The sequence below is a fragment of the Pocillopora damicornis genome, chromosome 6, assembly GCF_964200805.1.
Source record: "Pocillopora damicornis chromosome 6, jaPocDami1.2, whole genome shotgun sequence".
Taxonomy (NCBI): domain Eukaryota; kingdom Metazoa; phylum Cnidaria; class Anthozoa; order Scleractinia; family Pocilloporidae; genus Pocillopora; species Pocillopora damicornis.
Window position 1 is genome coordinate 9,300,279 of NC_142675.1, and position 22,209 is coordinate 9,322,487.

Below are 22,209 nucleotides of genomic sequence, written 5' to 3' on the forward strand. Positions count from 1 at the left end.
TCTTCCTTTTTTTTTTTTTTTTTTGAGGGGGGAGGGGGATGGGGGATGGGGTTTACACGGTTTGCAATGAACGGAGGCTGATCAGTTGTCGCCAATAGAGTTTTAAGGGGGACTATAGAAGACTAACCGCCGATTGACTGTCAATGAGGAATCATAAGCATATTATGGGGGAAGTAGGTAAATTAAGTCGTGACACAACCAAAATCCTCCTGCCCCCCATAGGCGATAAATAATGAGCATGAACATGAAGCTAGTCTTTCTGAATGTTTGACTTACGGTTTAATTCAGATTTTATATTCACTATTTGAGATTGCACAGATAACTTGCAAGTTAGAGGAACAAAGTCAATAATGTTTTAGTAGAGCTTTATGAATTAAGTATTTATTGTGAAAATTTTATGCTTTTCCTTTGTAGGCGTCAGCTTAAAAATATATTTGAGAGCATTTATCCTGTAATTTAAAATCAGTCGCAAACTTCCTTTCTTTAATTCCCGCAGGACCATCCGACTAGCGACTCTCTGTCCATGTGTTGATTGCGTACAATATTCTGATCAGGTCCATCTAGGTCAGTCCTTCTCGCCTAGCCAGTCTTTGGACGGATCGATGATGGAGACGTCAAAGGAACAGACTCAAAGGCTTAGTTTACAGTATAGCTTTCCTGATCAGACTCCAACGATTAGTAATCAGAAGGAGGGAGGTTTTGATTGGGATTAAGTGGCAACTACGAGCGTCGAAGGTGAGAGTTTCTGGCCATGTTTTTAAGGGGTGGGGGGGGGTGGGGGAGGGGAGGGGCGGATTCCGGCCTTTAAAAATTTTGAAGACATAAGAAGACATAAGAAGACGAACGCATCACTCGTCGGTAGTTTTGGCAATAAGATGGTACTTGAAATTTGCCGTGAGTGTCTTGTTAAGATGCGTGACCTGTAGTGAGAGGTGGTATAGATTGAATCACGCGTTGTTGTGTGGAGCAACTCTGACGAAAACTCGTCTCCAGCTTTAGGAGAAAAAAAAGTTGCTTATTGTTCATGTGAACCTTAAAAGAATGCCGTTGTAATTTTTTTGAACGATGTTTCTTCCTGAGGCCGAGAAACGCATTGCAAAGTTAGTTTCATTGCGTGATAGTCACGGTGTTACTCGATTTTAGGTGTTATATTTCATTTGAGAATAATGTTATTTGCGCATGTCATGAACAACCCCCCTCTCTGAGTCTTTTAGAATACCTACCTTTTTATGACTTTCTTCGTTCTCTCGACGGAAGATCAGGAAACAAGGAACGAATCGGTTTGAACTCACATTGCTGTCCGTGAGAAGAGTTGACCCGAAGAAAGAGCAGGTACAGACAACATAGTCAAGTTATTCACTCCGTAACTTTAACTTAAACTTCAATTACCCGTTGTTGACTTACGGTATATCACTCGCGTAAATGCGTATGATTACGAAAGTTTTAACACAAGCCTTTGGAAATAAGCGTATGGTGAAGATAAACTTGATACATAAGCTAATTTTTTTCTCTTTTCAGGACGAAAGCGTAGCCTCTTCACGTTCCCCGGGTGTAATTATTTCATTTAAATCACCATTCTTAGAGGTAAGTAGATTCACGAGTTATGAATTGATGCTCACTAAAAGGTCACTTTATTTGAATTTCATACTTTAGTAAGGGTCTGTTTTGTACTCAGACCAGCTGTTTTACTTCCAGCAGTCGTTTCTGATCTAGATTAAAGGGACAGGGAAGTGTTTTAGTGAAGATTGGAACACGCCATACGTGTCAGTCTAAGGCGGAAGTTGCTATCTTCGAAGGCGACAGGAAACTGAAAACGAAAGACTTTACTCACAGTTCGTTTTCCAGTGCTAGAGAATGACTCACCGTCTCTAATTCAATGACATGTTTTCCGAGAACTCGAGTTAGGCATAATTTATCGATGATATTTTTTCAACAAAGTTATTGTGCCTTTCAATTCAATCTGATAAATCATAGGACATTTGACCACAAGTAATGTTTGGGACAAATCATGCAGTCTTTATATGATTAACTTATTTTCCACAAAATTTGACTCTTATTTGATGCATGTAAGCTGATAAATCTAATAGTGCTAAAACATAATATTAACAGAGAGGTTTTCTTATACAGAAAACCCAAAAGATAGGGAAGATTTCCACAACAAATAACCATTGAGTAGGTAGGGATGGAAAGAAAATGGCAAATGAGGTTCAGTGTGCACTGAAGAGGCTATTGAGCATTTGAACTCTAATCCCAAAGCAATCTTTCTTTGTGCCTTAGCATATAGCTTTACTTTACCAGTAACAGGAACCACTGAATAGTCTGCAGATGTTAAATTATGCAACAGTCAATTCAAAGCTAAGTTTCCCAAAAACTATTGAAGTTTTCCTTGGCAATTTGTTGAATGAAATATTTACATATTATCTATTATATTTATATATTATTCTCAGTTCCCAGTTCAACCTGCTGTGTTTTAAAAATAGCAAACACATGCAGTATCCATGAATTGAAATATCTGAAGGTTTTACCATTATAGGATTCCTCTTGAGTTCAATTATTTTCCAACAACCTCTTTTGAGCATGATCGAGTGAAACAGCCTTATGTCATCTATGTCTTTCAGATTGTCCTAAAGCTTTCTTCAGTTCATTTTATTGTTCTATAGCAACAATTACTGCCTTAACCCTTTAACTCCCAGATCCAATTTGTAATTCTCCTTACTGTCAGTTGAACAATTCTTATAATGTTAGTTCAGAGGATTTAGTATTGGATCAACTAATTATCCCTGAATTGAAATTTTTCTTAATTCTTGTCATTTATTTGGTTGATTGTAAGGAGAAATTTGGTGTTGGTCACTCGTGGGAGTTAAAGGAATAAATATAGCACCTTAAATGGAATTTTTGTGGCTGTCAATATCTCTCACATTTGATTAATATTTATTTTATGTTTTTCTTTTTCAGAAATTATTACTTGTCCATCATTTTCTGACTGCTCATATTGTGATTTTTTTGAAGGCAGGAAATCTTAACAGGGTAGGTATATATGTTTTTTTTTTCCATTTTGCCCTCTTTAATTTAAGACATATATGTAAGGATTTTTTGTGTCTTATTCTCATGGGAATGAAAAATGTTTATGTTATTATGGGCTATTCTCTTTTTTTCATGAATATCAGTTTGCTTTGAATATGAAATATAATGTTAAAGTAGCAAGATAGGTCACTAATTAAATTTGCATCAATCTTTAACCAGTGGTTCGATCCTTTGAATTTATGCTCAGGAGTATAAATTGAATGTTGTCATCCTTCAATAGTGTTTGACATCATGTCTCATTATGTTGGACCTTGCAGCTGAAATGCATGTAATGATTAGAAAGTTGCTTTGGTTGTTACAGGTGTAATGACCAGTATAGGATGCAACTGCTCGCTCTAATACAAGGTTCTGCATCCATATGATTTTTGGGAGAAAGGTGATAGCAAGCTTAAGCTCACAACACGCTTCTACTTGAAAACATCCATGTTTATAATTATGAACTTCTTGATTAGCAAAAACAAAGTTGGAACATTTGGCTGTGAATGAGTTGCATTAGGATTTAAAGCAGACACTTCAATTACTTTTTTTCATGTGGAGGTTACTTTTGATGATGTTTGTAGCATATTGAAGCACAAAATCTAACTCAGTGCTGGATGAATTGTGGCAATTACATGTAAACAATCCAATATGTTCAAGATATTCATAAATCACAGTTGTATACAGCCAAAATGTTTGTGTAAAAGTATATTTCATTGGATGGCCAGAGGGATTTTTAGGGATGGTAAAAATAATGAAAATCATCATGGCCCATACCATCTTACAACTGCTTAAATGATGAGATTTAAAATATTTCATATCTAGCCCAATCATGGATTTTTAGATTAAGGAGACCTTTAATTGTTTAGAAAATAGTAATCTGAAAGTTGACTTTGTGGCAAATGGCTAATAGAGGCTGTTTATTTTTGTCCAATGAAAAGTGTGTGAAAATGGCTGGCATGCTGAAAGGTTTAAAATGATTTAAGTAAGACAGTCATGTATTCATTAAATCTCACCAGAGGAACAAAGCTAACAGAACTCAACACAAGAAGGAACTTGTGGATAAGATTTTTTCTAAAATGGGTGTACTTTGTACATGTAAATGAGAGCAAGTAACATTATTTTGTTATGGATATTACATAATGTCCATAATAAAACCAGTCCTCTTTTTTGTTTTCTCTGAAATTAAAAACCATTTTTTTTGTCAGCCTGGCTCCTTTTTTACAGGGGCTTAAACTTGAGTGTTATAAATTATCGAAATCCTGGAAAACACATGAAAACATAAAGCCCACTTCGTGTAATGGAAATCATATTAAAGAAATTACATTACAGACATCACATTATAGACATATTATATTATGGACATTATGACTGCATGACTTTAATTATGGTAATTCTCTTTGGAGAAATAAATGCTACATGCATACCAATTTTGTTCAAATTTATAACATCCAAGTTTTCAATGCTTTTAACTAAACACCATTAACAATAACCATAACAACAACTGCACATTGATTAGGAGAAGTAACACCACGCTGACATGAGGAGTATAAATTTTCAAAAAGTGTGAGTCCAAGTGTGAATTAAAGACATATATTTAGAGTCCACACCTTCTTTTATAATATCTGAGGATAACAAATTAAAATATAGCATGCAATGTTTCAGAAATGTAGCTTAAAACAAGCAATACTTCAACTTTCAAAGGTCATTGCACTGATAATACTATAGAGAAAGTTGTCAATTCATGCAGTTCAGTGCAGTGTAACTTTCCAAAATAGTATCAACTGGCTTATTAACAGTCAATGAATAGTACTCTTACAAAAAGTTCAGAACAATCCAAGTTTTGTAATTAAAGCAGTGTTTAACTACTGCAATCTGCAGCTAGTTTGATTATTTATTTGAAAACATTTTCTTTTTGAAGATATTTAAAAAGCCTCTTGAAATATGAAGGACTTGGAACATGGAAACATCCAGTGCCTTTAAGCTCTTTGGAGCCATAGAAGACTCTTCTCTTGTGGACAATATCAATATTGCTTCTCAGAGGCCAGTTAAATGTTTTGACATTTTGGTGAAGAAATTTGATTTCAACCTCATTATCAGTAACCCGAAGGGCTCTCCCAATGTAAAACTTGGTGTCACACTAGAAATCTGCACCAGAAAGCAAGAACCAAAAGACAGCAGAAACACTATAGTAAGAGCATGCTCATTAAAACTGAATCGTAAGGAGCATGCTCTTTATGGAATACTAGATACCACCATTACATGTACACCTAAGTTTAGTATTGATGTTATGATTATCAGCTGAACCAAAAAAGAGAATTAACTTGTAATTGGGCCTGATTAAGATAAATTTATCAGTTCTGACAAAGTCAATTATCAAAAGTTCATATTAAATAAATAGAAATATATCCTTATTCTTACCAGTGAAAGAAAAAGTTCCACAGTGTAATGTCCATAACAAAAATTGTGTAATATGTCTATAACAAGAAGTTTTAACCTCAAACACAAAATCTAAATACAGAATAAGGAATACAACTAGATTTTAAAGTTATGCAATCTACACGATGTGTTGATGTGTTGTGTGTGTGTTCTCATCTTTGTCCCTGAAATCATATGGAGGGTCACATTTGGTCAGCCTTTGTGAATCATGGAGGTTTTTGTTGTTGTTGTTGTTGTTGTTGTTTGTTGTTGTTTTTAATTCTAGTTGACTTTTGATAATTATAAATGAATAAAGGGGGTATAAGTTTCTAAGGAAACTGTGGTACTGCCTTGGTGGGAGAGTATACCAAGATAATTTAGTATTATCAGTTGAGTTGATAAGGTTTAAAAAGATGACATTTTGAGCGTAAGCCCTTTGTCAGAGCAAACAAATTGTCAGCTTTTAACCTCATTGCAGAGGCAAATTTACATTTATTTATCAACTCAGCTGACAATAAGAAAGTACTTTGATACAATTATATAATGTTGCCGTTAATACCACTTATAACCTTGGGGCACCTGTTAGTGCCCTTATTTGTGACCGTCATTGTCTTTCATAACTGATATATAGTAACTGTTGTTCTGCTGCTTTTCTTTTCAGACTTTCTGACTTTATCCCTGATTCAAGGGTTATTTTCTTGAACCCAGGAAACTCTATACAAGGTTAAGGAGGACTTGCTGCTCTTTTTTCTCTCATTTTTGAAACTTGCCTTCATTTTGTCAATCTGTATTAACCCTTTAATTGTCATGAGTGACCAAGACAGAATTTCTCCTTACAATATCAACACAATATCAACCACAGAAGTGATGAGAGTAAAGAACTGTATAAATTTCGGGATGATTAGTTGATCCAATATTACTGTAAATTCTCTGAACTAACCTTATAAGAATTGTATGGTTTGGAGTAGGGAGAATTACAAATTTGATGTGAGAGTTAAAGGGTTTACTTAATAATCTACTTGCAGGGAATAGTTTTGTCCTGTTTGCATATGTTTAGAATTCTGCATGCTCTTATTTCACTCATATCCATGTAGTATCAATTATTTTTTCTGGTACTGTTATGTCAAGAACTATGCATTATATTACTTACCTATTTAATTATGTTGTGATTGATGGTTGTGATTATGTTTGGCTACAAACATGTGGAAATACTCGTAAAAAATGTTGCTGAAATTCTGGTGGTCCTTTTAATATACTGCTGGTTGAATTACTGTGTACAGCTAGGTTTGTGGAGTGCTTTAACTGTATGTTGACTTATGAATATTAACATTTGAGAGACTCAATTTTATGCTGATTGAGTCATCTCTTTGGTTCCTGTGTTGGGTGGTAATTTGGTCACTGATTAAGACTTATAAATGTATATAAAATCAAAGTTTAAGCTCCCCTCCTAAAACAAGAATATGGAAGATCTTGTGCAGAAATCTGGTTCCATCCTTGACAAAGTACATAATCACCCCACACTTGCATGTCTTGGGAAATTAGTACATTCTTGCAAAGTGTCTATCATAGGTTTTGCCAAGTTAAACCTAACTTAAGTCCTTCAAGGTACCCTTTGGCAATTAGCAGCTACCATGTGTTTGTGTAAAAGTATATTTCACCGGATCGCAAGAGCAATTTTTACAGAATGATAAAAATAACCAAAACCATCATGACCTATTTTATTTTACAACTGCCTCAATAGTGAAATTTAAAATAAATTATTTCATATCTAGCCCAATCATGGATTTTTGCATAAATTATTTTTTTCATGTGGAGAGCTAGGTTACTTTTGATGATGTTTGTAGCATTTCGAAGCAAAAAATCTAACCCAATGCTGGACGAATCACAAAGATCATGTAAACAATCCAAAATGTTGTGGATTAGGAGACCCTAAATTGTTTAAAAAATATTAATCTGAAAGATGACTTTGCGGGAAATGGCCAAGAAAGGCTTTTTATTTTTGTCTAATGAAAAGCGTATGAAAATAGCTGGTACGCTGAAAGGTTTAAAATGATTTCAGTAAGACACAATTGTATTCCTTAAATCTCACCAGAACAACAAAACTAACAGAACTCAACACATGGAAGAACTTGCAGATAGGATTTTTTCCAAAATGGATGTACTTTGTAAATGAGAGCAAGTGCAACTGGCTTACTAAGAGTCAATGAAAAGTACTCTTACAAAAAGATCATAACAAACTAAGTTTAGTTATTAAAGCAGTGTTAAACTTCTGCAATCTGCAGTTAATTTGATCATTTATTTGCAAACATTTTATTTTCAAAGATATTTAAAAATCCTCTTAATATATGAAAGACCTGGAATATTGAAAGGTCCAGTGCCTTTCAGCTCTTTGGAGCCACAGTAGACTCTTCTCTTGTGGACAATATCAATATTGCTCCCCAGAGGCCAGTTAAATGTTTTCAAAACTTGGTGAAGAAATTTGATTTCAACCTCATTATCAGTAACCCTAAGGGCTCTTCCAATGTAAAACTTGTTGTCACACTAGAAACCTGTACTGCATCTCAGAAAGCAAGAACCAAAAGACAGCAGAAACACTAGTTAGAGCATGCTCAATAAGATGGAATTGTAAAGAGTATGCTCCATATGGGATACTCCACCTACCACAGTTACATGTACACCCAAGTGTGATATATTAATGCTTTGGTTATCAGCACAACCAGAAAAGAGAATTAACCTTTAACTCCCAAGATCTAATTGTTAACTCTCCCCTCTAGCTGCTACACATTTCCTTGTAAATTAGTTATGAGAACATGGTGCTAGATGAAGATAGCAGCTTCTACCTGATAAGTTTGAATATTGTCATCACCTGTTTCCTGAATACTTTTCCTGAATGGATTTGTAAGGAGAAGTTTTGCATTAATCACATCTGGGAGTTAAAGGGTTAACTTGTAATTGGGCCTGATTAAGATAAATTTATCAGCTCTGACAAAGCCAATTATAAAAAGCTCTTAGATAAACAAAACTATTCCTTATTCTTACCAGTGTAAAAAAGAAGTTCCACAGTGTAATGTCTGTAACAAAAATTGCGTAATGTCCACAACAGGAAGTTTTTAGCTCAAGCTCAAATCTAACTACAGAATAAGGGATACAAATACAATTAGATTTTAAAAAAGCTGTGAAGCAGCTTTGTTCCTATTATTTTAAGATAATTATTGTCTGAGTAGTCAATTCACGGGAAAAAATGTCAAGTGAACACAAAAAATTGTAGGTTGATTTTTTTGTAATGTTCATAACAGAGCTTAACACAAAAATTTTGGAAGCCTTTGTGAAAGAAAGGAGAGTTTCTTTTCTGCTGATGGTCATGTACCCTGAGAGGAATGTTTGTACAAATTATACATTGAAAACTGTGCAAAATAAGTTTGTTAAGGAAATTAGTTTCCAAAATATTGGTCTCTGAATGTAATGTCTGTAACATGAAATTGCCCTCATGATTCTCGGAATCATGATGGCACAGTTGGTTTGAAAGAAACGGGTGCCAAAGTGACTTTTAAGACTTTATTATGTCCTTATGAAAAAAGGAAAATTGTGCAGGTGGATTTTACCGATGAAAATAGAATCCTATATAATTATGATTAATGATAGAACCAAAGTGTTATTGAGTAAGTTGTAGAAAGAGATGAATATGTAATGAAAGGTTTCAAAATTGAATGCTCATCCAGCTTGTAACACAAGCATGAAGGGGTGTTTTTCTAACAATAGCACAAACAACAACTTTCTATTAAGCTGTTGTTTCTTAGCTCCGCCTGAACAATTAATGAGCTAGAGTGATATTCCCTGAGGAGGAAAGCCTATGTAATGTATGACCAATCAAAGCTCTCCAGAGTGCAGTTCACTGCTAATATTACAGATCTATATATCTTTCACTACTGTTAGTAAATGTCATGAGAACAATGGGCATTCTGCATGATGTGTTGAGTGTGTGTTATCACCTTTGTTCCTAAAATCATATAGAGGGTCACATTTGGTCAGCCTTTGTGAATCATGGTGGTTTTTTTTGTTGTTGTTGTTTTTTTAATTCCAGTTGAATTGTGATAATTATAAATGAATAAAGGGGGTAAGTTTCCAAAGAAACTGTGGTGCTGCCTCAGTGGGAGAGTATACCAGGATAATTTAGTATTATCAATTGAGTTGATTGGGTTTAAAAAGATGACATTTTGAGTGTAAGGCCTTTGTCAGAGCAATTGGGCTGACAAACAAATTGTCAGCTTTTAAACTCGTCACAGTAGCAAATTTACATTATCAATTAACTCAGCTGATAATAATAAATTACTTCGATATAATTCGATAATGTTGCCGTTAATACCACTTATAACCTTGGGGCACCTCTTAGTGCCCTTATTTGTGACTGTCATTGTCTTTCATAACTGATATAATTATAGTAACTGTTGTTCTGCTGCTTCCCTTTTCAGACTTTCGGACATTATCCCTGATTCAAGGGTTATTTTCTTGAACTCAGGAAACTCTATACAAGGTAGGAGGACTTGCTGCTCTTTTTTCTCTCATTTTTGAAACTTGTCTTCATTTTGTCAATCTGTAAATAACCCTTCAATTGCCATGAGTGACCAAGACAGAATTTCTCCTTACAATATCAACACAATATCAACCAGATTAGTGATGAGAGTAAAGAAATGTATAAATTTGGGGATAATATGTTAATTCAATACTAAATTCTCTGAACTAACATTATAAGAATTGTATGGTTGGGAGTAAGGAGAATTACAAATTTGATGTGGGAGTTAAAGGGTTAATAATTTATTTGCTGGGAATAATTGTGTCCTGTTTGCATATGTTTATAATTCTGCATGCTCTCATTTCACTCATATCTATGTGAGTATTAATTATTTTGCCTGGTAATGTTATGTCAAGAACTATGCATTATATTAATTAACTGTTTAATTATATTTTGATCAATGGTTGTGATTATGTTTGGCTACAAACATGTGGAAATACTCTTAGAAATTGTTGCTGAAATTCTGGTGGTCCTTCTGATATACTGCTGGTTTAATTACTAAGTACAGCTAGGTTTGTGAAGTGCTTCAACTGTATGTTGACTTATGAATATTAACATTTGAGAGACTCAATTTTGGGTCACTGGTTAAGACTTATTAATTCATATAAAATCAAAGGTTAAGCTCCCCCCCTAAAACAGGAATATGGAAAATCTTGTGCAGAGATCTGGTTCCATCCTTGACAAAGTACATATGGATTAGAAATTTTCACCCCATGCTTGCATGTCTTGGGAAATTAGTACATTCATGCAAAGTGTCTATTATAGGGTTTGCCAAGTTAAACCTAACTTAAGTCCTTCAAGGTACCCTTTGGCAATTAGCGGCTACCATGGTGATTTTGCATAAATTATTTTTTTCATGTGGAGGGGTTACTTTTGATGATGTTTGTAGCATGGATGTCGAAGCACAAAATCTAACCCAATGCTGGATGAATAACGAAGATCATGTAAACAATCCAACATGTTCAAGATATTCATAAATTGCCATTACATATAGCCATTGACAGCGAAAGCAATTGTTTAAAATTATGTTTCATCAAAGGGCAAGAGCAATTTTTATGAGATGGTAAAAATAACTAAAACCATCATGACCTATTCTATTTTACAACTGCCTAAATAGTGAAATTTAAAATATTTCATATTGAGCCCAATCATTAATTTTTGGAAGAAGGAGACCCTAAATTGTTTAAAAAATAGTAATTTGAAAGTTGACTTTGCGAGAAATGGCCAAGAGAGGCTGTTTATTTTTGTCCAATGAATATTAAGTGTATGAAAATAGCTGGCACGCTGAAAGGTTTAAAGTGATTTAAGTAAGACACATGTATTCATTAAATCTCACCAGAGGAACTGAACTAACAGAACACAACACAAAGAAGAACTTGTGGATAAGATTTTTCCAAAATGGGTGTACTTTGTAAATGAGAGCACGTAACATTATTTTGTTATGGACATTACATAATGTCCGTAACAAAAACAATCCTTTTTTAAGTTTTCTCTGAAATTGAAAACCAGTTTTTTTGGGTCTGCTTGGCTCCTATTTTATTTTCTAGGGGCCCAAACTTGAGTGTTGTAAATTACCAAAATCCTGGAAAAACGCAAGAAAAAATAAAGCCCACTTTATTTTATGATAATTATGTTACAGATATTACATTAAGAACATTACATTAAAGACATTATATTATGGACATTATGACTGCATAACTTTAATTATGGTAATTCTTTTGGGAGAAATAAATGCTACATGCATACCAATTTTTTTCAAATTTATCACATCCAAGTTTTAGTGTTTTTGACTAAACACTAACAACAATAACCATAACAACAACTGTACATTAGCAGTAGCAACACCACACTGACATGAGGAGTATAAATTTTCAAAAAGTTTGAGTCTGAGTGTGAATTAAGTTTGCTGATAGACATATCATATTTAAAATCAGTACCTTCTTTTATTATATCTTAAGATAAAAAATTAAAATATAGCATGCAATGTTTTAGAAATGTAGCTTTAAACAAGCAATACTTCAACTTTCAAAGGCCATTGCAATGATAATTTTTTTGAGAAATTTGTCAATTCATACAGTTCAGTGTAGTGTATCTTTCCAAAATAGTATCAACTGGCTTATTAACAGTCAATGAATAGTACTCTTACAAAAAGTTCAGAACAATCTAAATTTAGTAATTAAAGCAGTGTTTAACTACTGCAATCTGCAGTTGGTTTGATCATTTATTTGCAAAAATTTTCTTTTTGAAGATATTTAAAAAGCCTCTTAATATATAAAAGACATGGAACATTGAAATGTTCAGTGCCTTTCAGCTCTTTGGAGCCATAGAAGACTCTTCTGTTGTGGACAATATCAATATTGCTCCTTAGAGGCCAGTTAAATGTTTTGACAACTTGGTGAAGAAATTTGATTTCAACCTCATTATCAGTAACCCTAAGGGCTCTTATTCCAATGTAAAATTCAATGTCACACTAGAAACCTGTACTGTGTCTCAAAAAGCAGGAACCAAAACACAGCAGAAACACTAATTAGAGCTTGCTCAACAAAACATAATTGTAAGGAGCATGCTCCATATGGGATACTCCACATACCACAGTTACATGTACACCCAAGTGTAATATTTTTGCTTTGGTTATCAGCACAACCAGAAAAGAGAATTAACCTTTTACTTCCAAGATCTAATTGTTAATTCTCCCCTCTAGTTGCTACACATTTCCTTGTAAATTAGTTACAAGAACTTGGTGCTAGATCAAGATAGCAGCTTCTACCTGATAAGTTTGAATATTCTCATTACCTGGTTCCTGAATAATGTAGGGTTTGTAGGGAGAAGTTTTACATTAATCACCTCTGGAAGTTAAAGGGTTCACTTGTAATTGGGCCTGATTAAAATAAATTTATTGGTTCTGACAAAGTCAGTTATAAAAGGTTCCTAGATAAACAAAACTATGCCTTATTCTTACCAGTGTAAAAAAGAAGTTCCACAGTGTATTGTCTGTAACAAAAATTGTGTAATGTCCACAACAGGAAGTTTTTAGCTCAAGCTCAAATCTAACTACAGAATAAGGGATACAATTAGATTTTAAAAAAGCTATGAAGCAGCTTTGTTCCTATTATTTTAAAATAATTATTGTCTGAGTATTCAATTCACAGGAAAAAAAAAGTGACAAGTGAGCACAAAAAATTGTAGGTTGATTTTTTTGTAATGTTCATAACAGAGTTTAACCCAATAATTTTGGAAGCCTTTGTTGAAGAAAGGAAAGTTTCTTTTCTACTGATGGTCATGTACCCTGAGGAATGTTTGTGCGAATTATAAATTGAAAACTGTGCAAAATAAGTTTGTTAAGGAAATTACTTTCCAAAAAATTGGTCTCTGAATGTAATGTCTGTAACTTTTAGTTTCAAAGAAACAGGTGTCAAAGTGACTTTAAGACTTTATTATGTCCTTACAATCATAGAAAAATTGTGCAGGTGGATTTTACCGATGAAAATAGAATCCTATATATGGTTAATGATAGAACTGAAGTGTTTATTGAGTAAGGTGTAGAGAGAGATGAATATGTAATGAAAGGTTTCAAAATTGAATGCTCGTCCAGCTTGTAACACAAGCATGAATGGGTGGTTTTTTCTAACAATAGCATAAACAATAGCTTTCTATTAAGCTGTTGTTTCCTAGCTCCACCCAAACAGTTAATGAGCGAGTGATATTCCCTGAGGAGGAAAGCCTGTGTAATCTATGACCAATCAAAGCTCTCCAGAGTACAGTTCGCTGCTAATATTTCAGATCTATATATTTTTCACTACTGTTAGTAAATGTCACAAGAACAATGGGCATTCTGCACGATGTGTTGGTGTGTTGTATGTGTGTTATCACCTTTGTCCCTGAAATCATATAAACGGTCACATTTGGTTAGCCTTTGTGAATCATGGTGGTTTTTGTTGTTGTTGTTGTTGTTGTTTTTAATTCTAGTTATTGAATGGTGATAATTATAAATAAATAAAAGGGGTAAGTTTCTAAAGAAACTGTGGTGCTGTCTCTGTTGGAGAGTATACCAGGATAATTTAGTATTATCAGTTGAGTTGATAAGGTTTAAAAAGATGACATTTTGAGTGTTAGCCCTTCGTCAGAGCAATTGGGCTGACAAACAAATTGTCAACCTTTAAACTCATCACAGTGGCGAATTTACATTATCAATTAACTCAGCTGCTAATATGAAATTACTTTGATATAATTATAAAATGTTGCTGTTAATACCACTTATAACCTTGGCGCACTAGTTAGTGCCCTTATTTGTGAATGTCATTGTCTTTCATAACTGATGTATAGTAACTGTTGTTCTGCTGCTTCCCTTTTCAGACTTTCTGATTCAAGGGTTATTTTCTTGAACCCAGGAAACTCTATACAAGGTAAGAGGACTTGCTGCTCTTTTTTTCTCTCATTTTAGAAACTTGCCTTCATTTGTCAATCTGTATTAACCCTTTAATTCCCATGAGTGACCAAGACAGAATTTCTCCTTACAATATCAACACAATATCAACCAGATAAGTGATGAGAGTAAAGACAAAATAATATAAATTTGGGGATAATGAGTTGATTCAATACTAAATTCTCTGAAGTAACATCATAAGAAATGTATGGTTGGGAGTAAGGAGAATTACAAATTTGATGTGGGAGTTAAAGGGTTAATAATGTATTTGCTGGGAATAATTGTGTCCTTCTTGTATGATTAAAATCTGCATGCTCTCATTCCACTCATATCTATGTGAGTATTAATTATTTTTCTTGGTAATATCATGTCAAGAACTATGCATTATATTAATGACCTATTTAATAATGTTGTGATCAATGGTTGTGATTATGTTTGGCTACAAAGAATTGGAAATACTCTTAGAAAATATTGCTGAAATTCTGGTGGTCCTTCTGATATACTGCTGGTTTAATTACTAAGTACAGCTTGGTTTGTAGAGTGCTTCAACTATACGTTGACTTATGATCATTAACATTTGAGAGACTCAATTTTATGCTGATCGAGTCATCTCTTTGGTTCCTGTGTTGGGTGGTCATTGGGTCACTGATTAAGACTCAATTAGTAATGTATATAAAAGCAAAATTTAAGCTCCCCTCCTTAAACAGGAATATGGAAGATCTTGTACAGAGAGCTGGTTCCATCCTTGACAAAGTACATATGGATTAGATATTCTCACCCCGTGCTTGTATGTTGTGAAAAATTAGTACATGCATGCAAACTGTCTATCATAAGTTTTGCCAAGTTAAACCTAACTTAAGTCCTTCAAGGTACCCTTTGGCAACTAGCAGCTACCATGGTGATTTTGTATAAGTTATTTTTTTTATGTGGAGAGCTAGGTTACTTTTGATGATGTTTGTAGCATGGATGTCAAAGCACAAAATATAACCCAATGCGCTGGATGAATCACAAAGATCATGTAAACAATCTAAAATGTTCAAGATATTCATAAAGTGGCATTACATATAGCCATTGACGGCCAAAACATTTGTGTAAAAGTGTATTTCATCAGATGGCAAGAGCAATTCTTATGGAATGGTAAAAATAACCAGAACCATTATTGCCTATTCTATTTTACAACTGTCTAAAAGTGTGAATTTTAAAATATTTCATATCCAGCCCAATCATGGATTATTGGAATAAGAAGACCCTAAGTTGTTTAAAAATTATTAATCTGAGGGTTGACTTTGCGGGGAATGGCCAAGAGAGGCTTTTTATTTTTGTCTAATGAAAAGTGTATGAAAATAGCTGGCATGTTGAAAGGTCTAAAATGATTTCAGTAAGACACATGTATTCCCAAAATCTGACCAGAGGAACAAAACTAACAGAACTCAACACAAAGAAGAACTTACAGAGAGGATTTTTTCCGAAATGGGTGTACTTTCTAAGTGAGAGCAAGTAACATTATTTTGTTATGAACATTACATAATGTCTGTAACAAAAACAGTCCTCTTTTTTTGTTTGCTCAGAAATTAAAAACCAGGTTTTTTTTGTCAGCTTGGCTCCCTTTTTACTTTCTTAAGGGGCCTAAACTTAAGTGTTGTAATTTACCAAAATCCTGGAAAACACAAGAAAAAATGAAGCCCACATTATTATGGACATTATGACCGCATGACTATAATTATGGTACCGTTATTCTTTTGGGAGAAATGAATGCTACATGCATACCAATTTTGTTCAAATTTATCACATCCAAGTTTTCAGTGTTTTTGATTAAACACTAATAACAATGACCATAACAACAACTGTACATTAGTGGTATCAACACCAAGCTAACATGAGGAGTATCAATATACAAAAAGTCTGAGTCTAAGTGTGGATTAAGTTTACAGTGTTCTCTTTTTCAGGCAGTAACCGGTAACATTTATCGCCTGTACTACCTCTTATTACCATTTAAAATTGCTTGGAATTCTTGAAATTCAATATGTAAATTAAAGGATTGCCTTACCAGTTTTAAAATTTATTTTGACATGTTATGCTTAAAGTAAGGGAGAACACTGAGTTTACTGAAATACATATCATATTTAGAGTCAGTACCTTCTTTTATTATATCTGAAGATAACAAATTAAAATATAACATGGAATGTTTCAGAAATGTAGCTTAAAACAAACAATACTTCAATTTTCAAAGGCCATTCCACTGATAATACTATAGAGAAAGGGGTCAATTCATACAGTTCAGTGCCTTGGAACTTTCCAAAATAGTGGTAACTGGCTTATTGAGAGTCAATGAATAGAACTCTTACAAAAAGTTCAGAATAATCCAAGTTTAGTAATTAAAGCAGTGTTTAACTACCGCAATCTGCATTTAGTTTGATCATTTATTTGAAAACATTTCTTTTTGAAGATATTTAAACAGCCTCTCAATTAACACATGAAAGACCTGGAACATTGAAAGGTCCAGTGCCTTTCAGCTCTTTGGAACCATAGAAGACTCTTGTGTTGTGGACAATATCAATATTGCTCCTCAGAGGCCAGTTAAATGTTTTGACAACTTGGTGTAGAAATTTGATTTCAACCTCATTATCAGTAACCCTAAGGGCTCTTCCAGTGTAAAACTCTAGGTTACACTAGAAATCTGCACTGTATCTCAGAAAGCAAGAACCATTAAGACAGCAGAAACACTAGCATGCTCAATAAAACTAAATTGTACAGGGCAAATCTACATATGAGATACTCCACATATCACAGTTACCTGTACATGTACATGTACACCTAAGTGTAATATTAATGTTATGGTTATCAGTACAACCAGAAAAGAGAATTAACTCATATTAATTTATAACTTATAAAGTTATCAGTTCTGACAAAGTCAATTATCAAAAGTTCATAAATAAACAAAATATTCCCTTATTCTTACTAGCGTTAAAAAAGTTCCACAGCGTAATGTCCCTAACAAAAATTGTGTAATGTCCATAACAGGAATTTTTTACCTCAGCTCAAAATCTAACTACAGGATAAGGGATACAACTAGATTTTAAAAAAGCTATGAAGCAGCTTTGTTCTTGTTATTATTAAAAGTGTTAAGTGAAAACAAAAAATTGCAGGTTAATTTTTTTGTAGTGTCTGTAGCAAAGTTTTAAACAAAAATTTTGGAAGCATTTGTTAAAGAGAGGAAAGTTTCTTTTCTGCTGATGGTCAAGTACCCTGTGAGGAATGTTTGTACAAATTATAAATTGAAAACGGTGCAAAATACGTTTGTTAAGGAAATTAGTTTCCAAAAAACTGGTCTTGAATGTAATGTCTGTAACGTGGAATTGTACTCATGATTCTCAGAATAAGCACAAATGCAAGAAACTTCTGTTTGATAATGTGATGATGTATAACTTTTGATTAATACTTTAATATTGGAGTTATCAAACCACAAATTATCTTCAGCAATAAAAGAAAAAATTATTGAGTAAGGTGTAAAAAGAGATGAATATGTAACAGAAGGTTTCAAAATTAAACCCTTGTCCAGCATGTAACACAAGCACGAATGGGTGATTTTTTTAACAATAGCGTGAACAATAACTTTCTATCAAACTATTGTTTCTTAGCTCTGCTTGAACAGTTAATGAGCTAGAGTGATATTCCCTGAGGAGGAAAGTCAGCATAATCTATGACCAATCAAAGCTCTCCAGAGTTCACTTCGCCGCTAATGGGCATTCTGCGTGATTTGTTGGTGTGTTGTGTGTGTGTGTTATCACCTTTGTCCCTTAAATCATGGAGGGTCACATGTGGTCAACCTTTGTAAATCATGGTGGTTTTTGTTGTTGTTGTTGTTGTTTTTTAATTCTTATTGACTTTTGATAATTATAAATGAATAAAGGGGGAAGTTTCTAAAGAAACTGTGATACTGCCTTGGTGGGAGAGTGTACCGGGATAATTTAGTATTATCAATTGAGTTGGTTAGGTTTAAAAAGATGACATTTTGAGTCTTAGCCCTTCGTCAGAGCAATTGGGCCGACAAATGCATTGTCAGCTTTGAAACTCATCACAGTGGCAAATTTACATTATCAACTCAGCTGATAATATGAAATTACTCTGATATAATTATATAATGTTGCCGTTAATACCACTTACAACCTTGGGGCATCTGTTATAGTGCCCTTATTTGTGACTGTCATTGTCTTTCATTACTGATATATACTAGTAACTGTTGTTCTGCTGTTTCCCTTTTCAGACTTTCTGACTTTATCCCTGATTCAAGGGTTATTTTCTTGAACCCAGGAAACTCTATACAAGGTAGGAGGACTTGCTGCTCTTTTTTTCTCTCATTTTTGAAACTTGCCTTCATTTTGGCAATCTGTATTAACCCTTTAATTCCCATGAATGACCAAGACAGAATTTCTCCTTACAATATCAACACAATATCAACCAGATAAGTGATGAGAGGAAAGAAAAATATTAATTTGAGAATAATTAGTTGATCCGATACTAAATTCTCTGAAGTAACATTATAAGAATTGTATGGTTGGGAGTAAGGAGAATTACAAATTTGATGTGGGAGTTAAAGGGTTAATAATTTATTTGCTGGGATTAATTGTGTCCAGTTTGTATATGTTTAAATTCTGCATGCTCTCATTTCACCATGTGAATATTAATTATTTTGCCTGCATGGTAATGTTATGTCAAGAACTATGCTATTATTTACTGAAGCAGTTGCCTCAGGGCTGATCATATATAGTATAATTCATTTCCCATTTTTATTATTCGTACTACATCGTAAGGAATGTTTATCCCTCTGATCCTGTTATATATCAAAGAGCTGATAAGTTTGCTGATAACTGCATCTGTGGGCTCGATGTTCACTTTTCTCTTTTATGACTTTATGAACAAACAAATATTATGGCTCCTCCTCTGTTACTACAGCTAAAAGTTGGCAGTCTCATCGTGAATTGAATTTTAGAATGAAGGCTTTGGTCAAACTGGACGTATGTGTTTAAAATTAGGAAGTATCACCTTGGGAATATATTGCCGCTTATAATCCATTAATTAATATTGCTGCTGTGCAACTGGTCTAAAAGCAACACCTCATCGCATATGCCCGAGCTAAAGCTAGGCATATCCCAGGATACCCCACATGTTACTCCGCAACTTTGAGAAACGCGTTTGTTTGAAATTTAATTCCAGGGGAGGGATTGATTAGCTATTGTTAAGAAAGAGGAACGTGTTTGTTTGCTCGTGAAGTCGTACCAGACAACAGTGAAAAGTAAACATCCCATATGCAGCAGATATTTCATCATTGATAATCATTTTTTCTCACGTAAAAATATTGGAAGGATAATAAACACAACAACTTTTTTTGTCGTGAAAATACGCTCGTTTATTTGTCCTTGAACATTAATTATCAGTCCCTCAAAGCTAACAGTTTCACTCAAGCTTTGCTCTCGCAAACCCATTCTCATTTCATAACAAATAGTATTCGTGGACATTGTTTATGCCAATTGGAGGCATTTGTTTCTGGTTTCCCCTGGTTATTAGCTAAGTGTATTCAATCACATGATGTTTTGAGACCAATCAAGTGTGAACAAATATATTTGGTGCATGATAATGAACAATAGTTGGCAGAGCAGCTCGGTAGGCTGTTGCACACCCCAACCACACTGAGTCTTCTGCTGTCTCAGCAAAATTATGGATTTTTTTTTACAAGTCTCTACTCTATTCCTTATTTCTTCGGTGGTTTGAGTGTTAATGTGTTAATTCGGACTTAAGCTTCCAGGGATGTCAGCACAAAATTGAAGAAAATGTTTAAACGTAAGTTAATAACACTATTTTGAATGACTATTCTCTCCAAAGCACTGATCATTGTCTTTGAATACTAAGATATTCACAGAAATTTCAGATAAGTCTTAAATGTCTCTTCCTAAGGTAGGTTGGGGAGACCTGACAGTCAGGTCTAATTTATGCAAGTCATCAAGTCATTTGGTGCATTAATATTGATAATTATTTTTCTTATGCTTCTTGTTAGGTACTGATACTTGAGGAATGATGGATGGTAGCTTTAAACTAGTTCTCAAGTTACAAACTCCTCTCGGAGGATTTCAGAGTATTTTTTTTCCTGCATCGCATCTTACCATTTTTGGCATTCTACAAAGCTACCATGCAAATGATAGACTTAACTTCAACTGCGATCCCAAACCCAGTAATTTTATCAGACAACTTTGCTATGACAACTACATTTCCACAGTTACCAAGCCTCATGGTTTAATACCTCGGAACGTTGTTGCCATAACCTTCAGTGTTTTGTGTGCATGCTGGATCGGCTTTGCAATTTATGGTGTTGTGACCCTTCGAAAAAGACCAGGATACAAGGAAAAAAACACAAAGAAATTTCTTTACGCCTACTTCATCCATGTATTCTTTCGAATATTTTTCCTGGGTGTTATGTTAGGGCTGGTCTGCAGTTACCAGACAATTTTTTTACCTTCAGTTTTTAAGTGTGGTGTTAAAGAGATCTTGCAGACCAACAGTCAAACCACGCCAAGTTCACTTAACCAGACAAAATTAAAACTGCAATGTAATGATCTTCATTACAAGGAGAAATCTTACCTAAACATAACTTTTATCTCTGTCGATGCCTTCTTTATGGTGGTCAGTATATTGGAAGTCCTGCATTTGTACCGTATCAGGGGAAACTATGTGCAAAAGTTGTTAGGAAACCTTGAAGACTTTGAGGTTCAAGAGTTACTGCAAAGTAAGTAAATATTTTATAGTTTAACTGCTAGTAAATTACCATAGCCAAAACACTGGTACAGAAATGTTAGTCAGCGATATAATTATGGCAATGACTAAACCAAAGAAAGAGATTTTGCATAAGCATATAGAAGACAACCCACAAAAATTTATAGGGGGAGGGGGAAGTGTTTGTTTGTATATTACACTTCATAATTCTAAACAACCTATTTGGGAGAGTCTTACTGGTACTGTTTGGTTCACGAGGTCAAATTCCATTCCAGAGAGACCAAATGACGGTAAAAAAGCAATAACTGACGCTTGTCAATATTTCATTGACCCCTTTTTCGGCAAGAAATAGAAATTTCAATGAGTCACAACTTCCCCCTAATACCTAATAACCCTTTAATAACAGTGGAATAGTTGAAAATACAACTGAATCAGCCAAGAGTTTGAAGCAACAAAGGATGCTTCTGATGCTTTACTGGCCCTCTTTGACTACCGCACAACTTCTGCCCAAGGCCTTCACACCAGCCCAGTAAAGTCACTCTTAAGTCGATGAAATATGCAGGTCAGGAATTATCTTTTAGCACCCAGGGTTGGACATGGAAGATGAATCTATTACCAGGCTGTGTCCAAAAATAATAATTATTGAGGGATCAATTAAGGGCTGATGTTGGAATTTGAAACTATAAGGTGGTTCCAGAATATGGGAGGAAATTTCGACTCAGTTGCATTCATTCACGGAATAAAAGTGAAGCTTTAAGCTCTCACCTAACAATTGCAGTGTGGCCATTTGACCTTTACACTGAGGCGTTAACAACCCAGCTTTGCATCCTGCGACCACCAAATCTAAGGCCTGGAACTAGAAATGCGGGGTCTGATCTTTTTCTTGTTAAGAGGGTCACAAGTATACATCACAGAAATGTACTTGTATCTGTAATACCCGTTTGACTCTAATTACTTTCCGTATGCAACGATC

At 34.2% G+C, this 22,209-nt stretch overlaps 1 protein-coding gene across 2 annotated transcripts in view; it reads left to right on the forward strand.

The window, feature by feature from the left end:
* The first annotated feature begins 934 nt into the window (after positions 1-934).
* LOC149043832 (fibronectin-like) overlaps positions 935-22,209 on the forward strand; it is a 29,859-nt gene continuing 8,584 nt past the window's right edge. The window contains exons 1-7 of one of the 2 annotated variants that reach the window (XM_089210709.1): positions 935-1,332; positions 1,519-1,584; positions 2,956-3,027; positions 6,140-6,201; positions 14,402-14,451; positions 18,736-18,797; positions 20,524-21,249. In XM_089210709.1, the coding sequence (XP_089066835.1) occupies positions 20,541-21,249 (709 nt within the window). In that variant the 5' untranslated portion in view covers positions 935-1,332; positions 1,519-1,584; positions 2,956-3,027; ... (2 more) ...; positions 18,736-18,797; positions 20,524-20,540. The remainder of the gene's footprint in view (positions 1,333-1,518; positions 1,585-2,955; positions 3,028-6,139; positions 6,202-14,401; positions 14,452-18,735; positions 18,798-20,523; positions 21,250-22,209) is intronic. The other variant, XM_089210710.1, reaches the window with a different exon arrangement.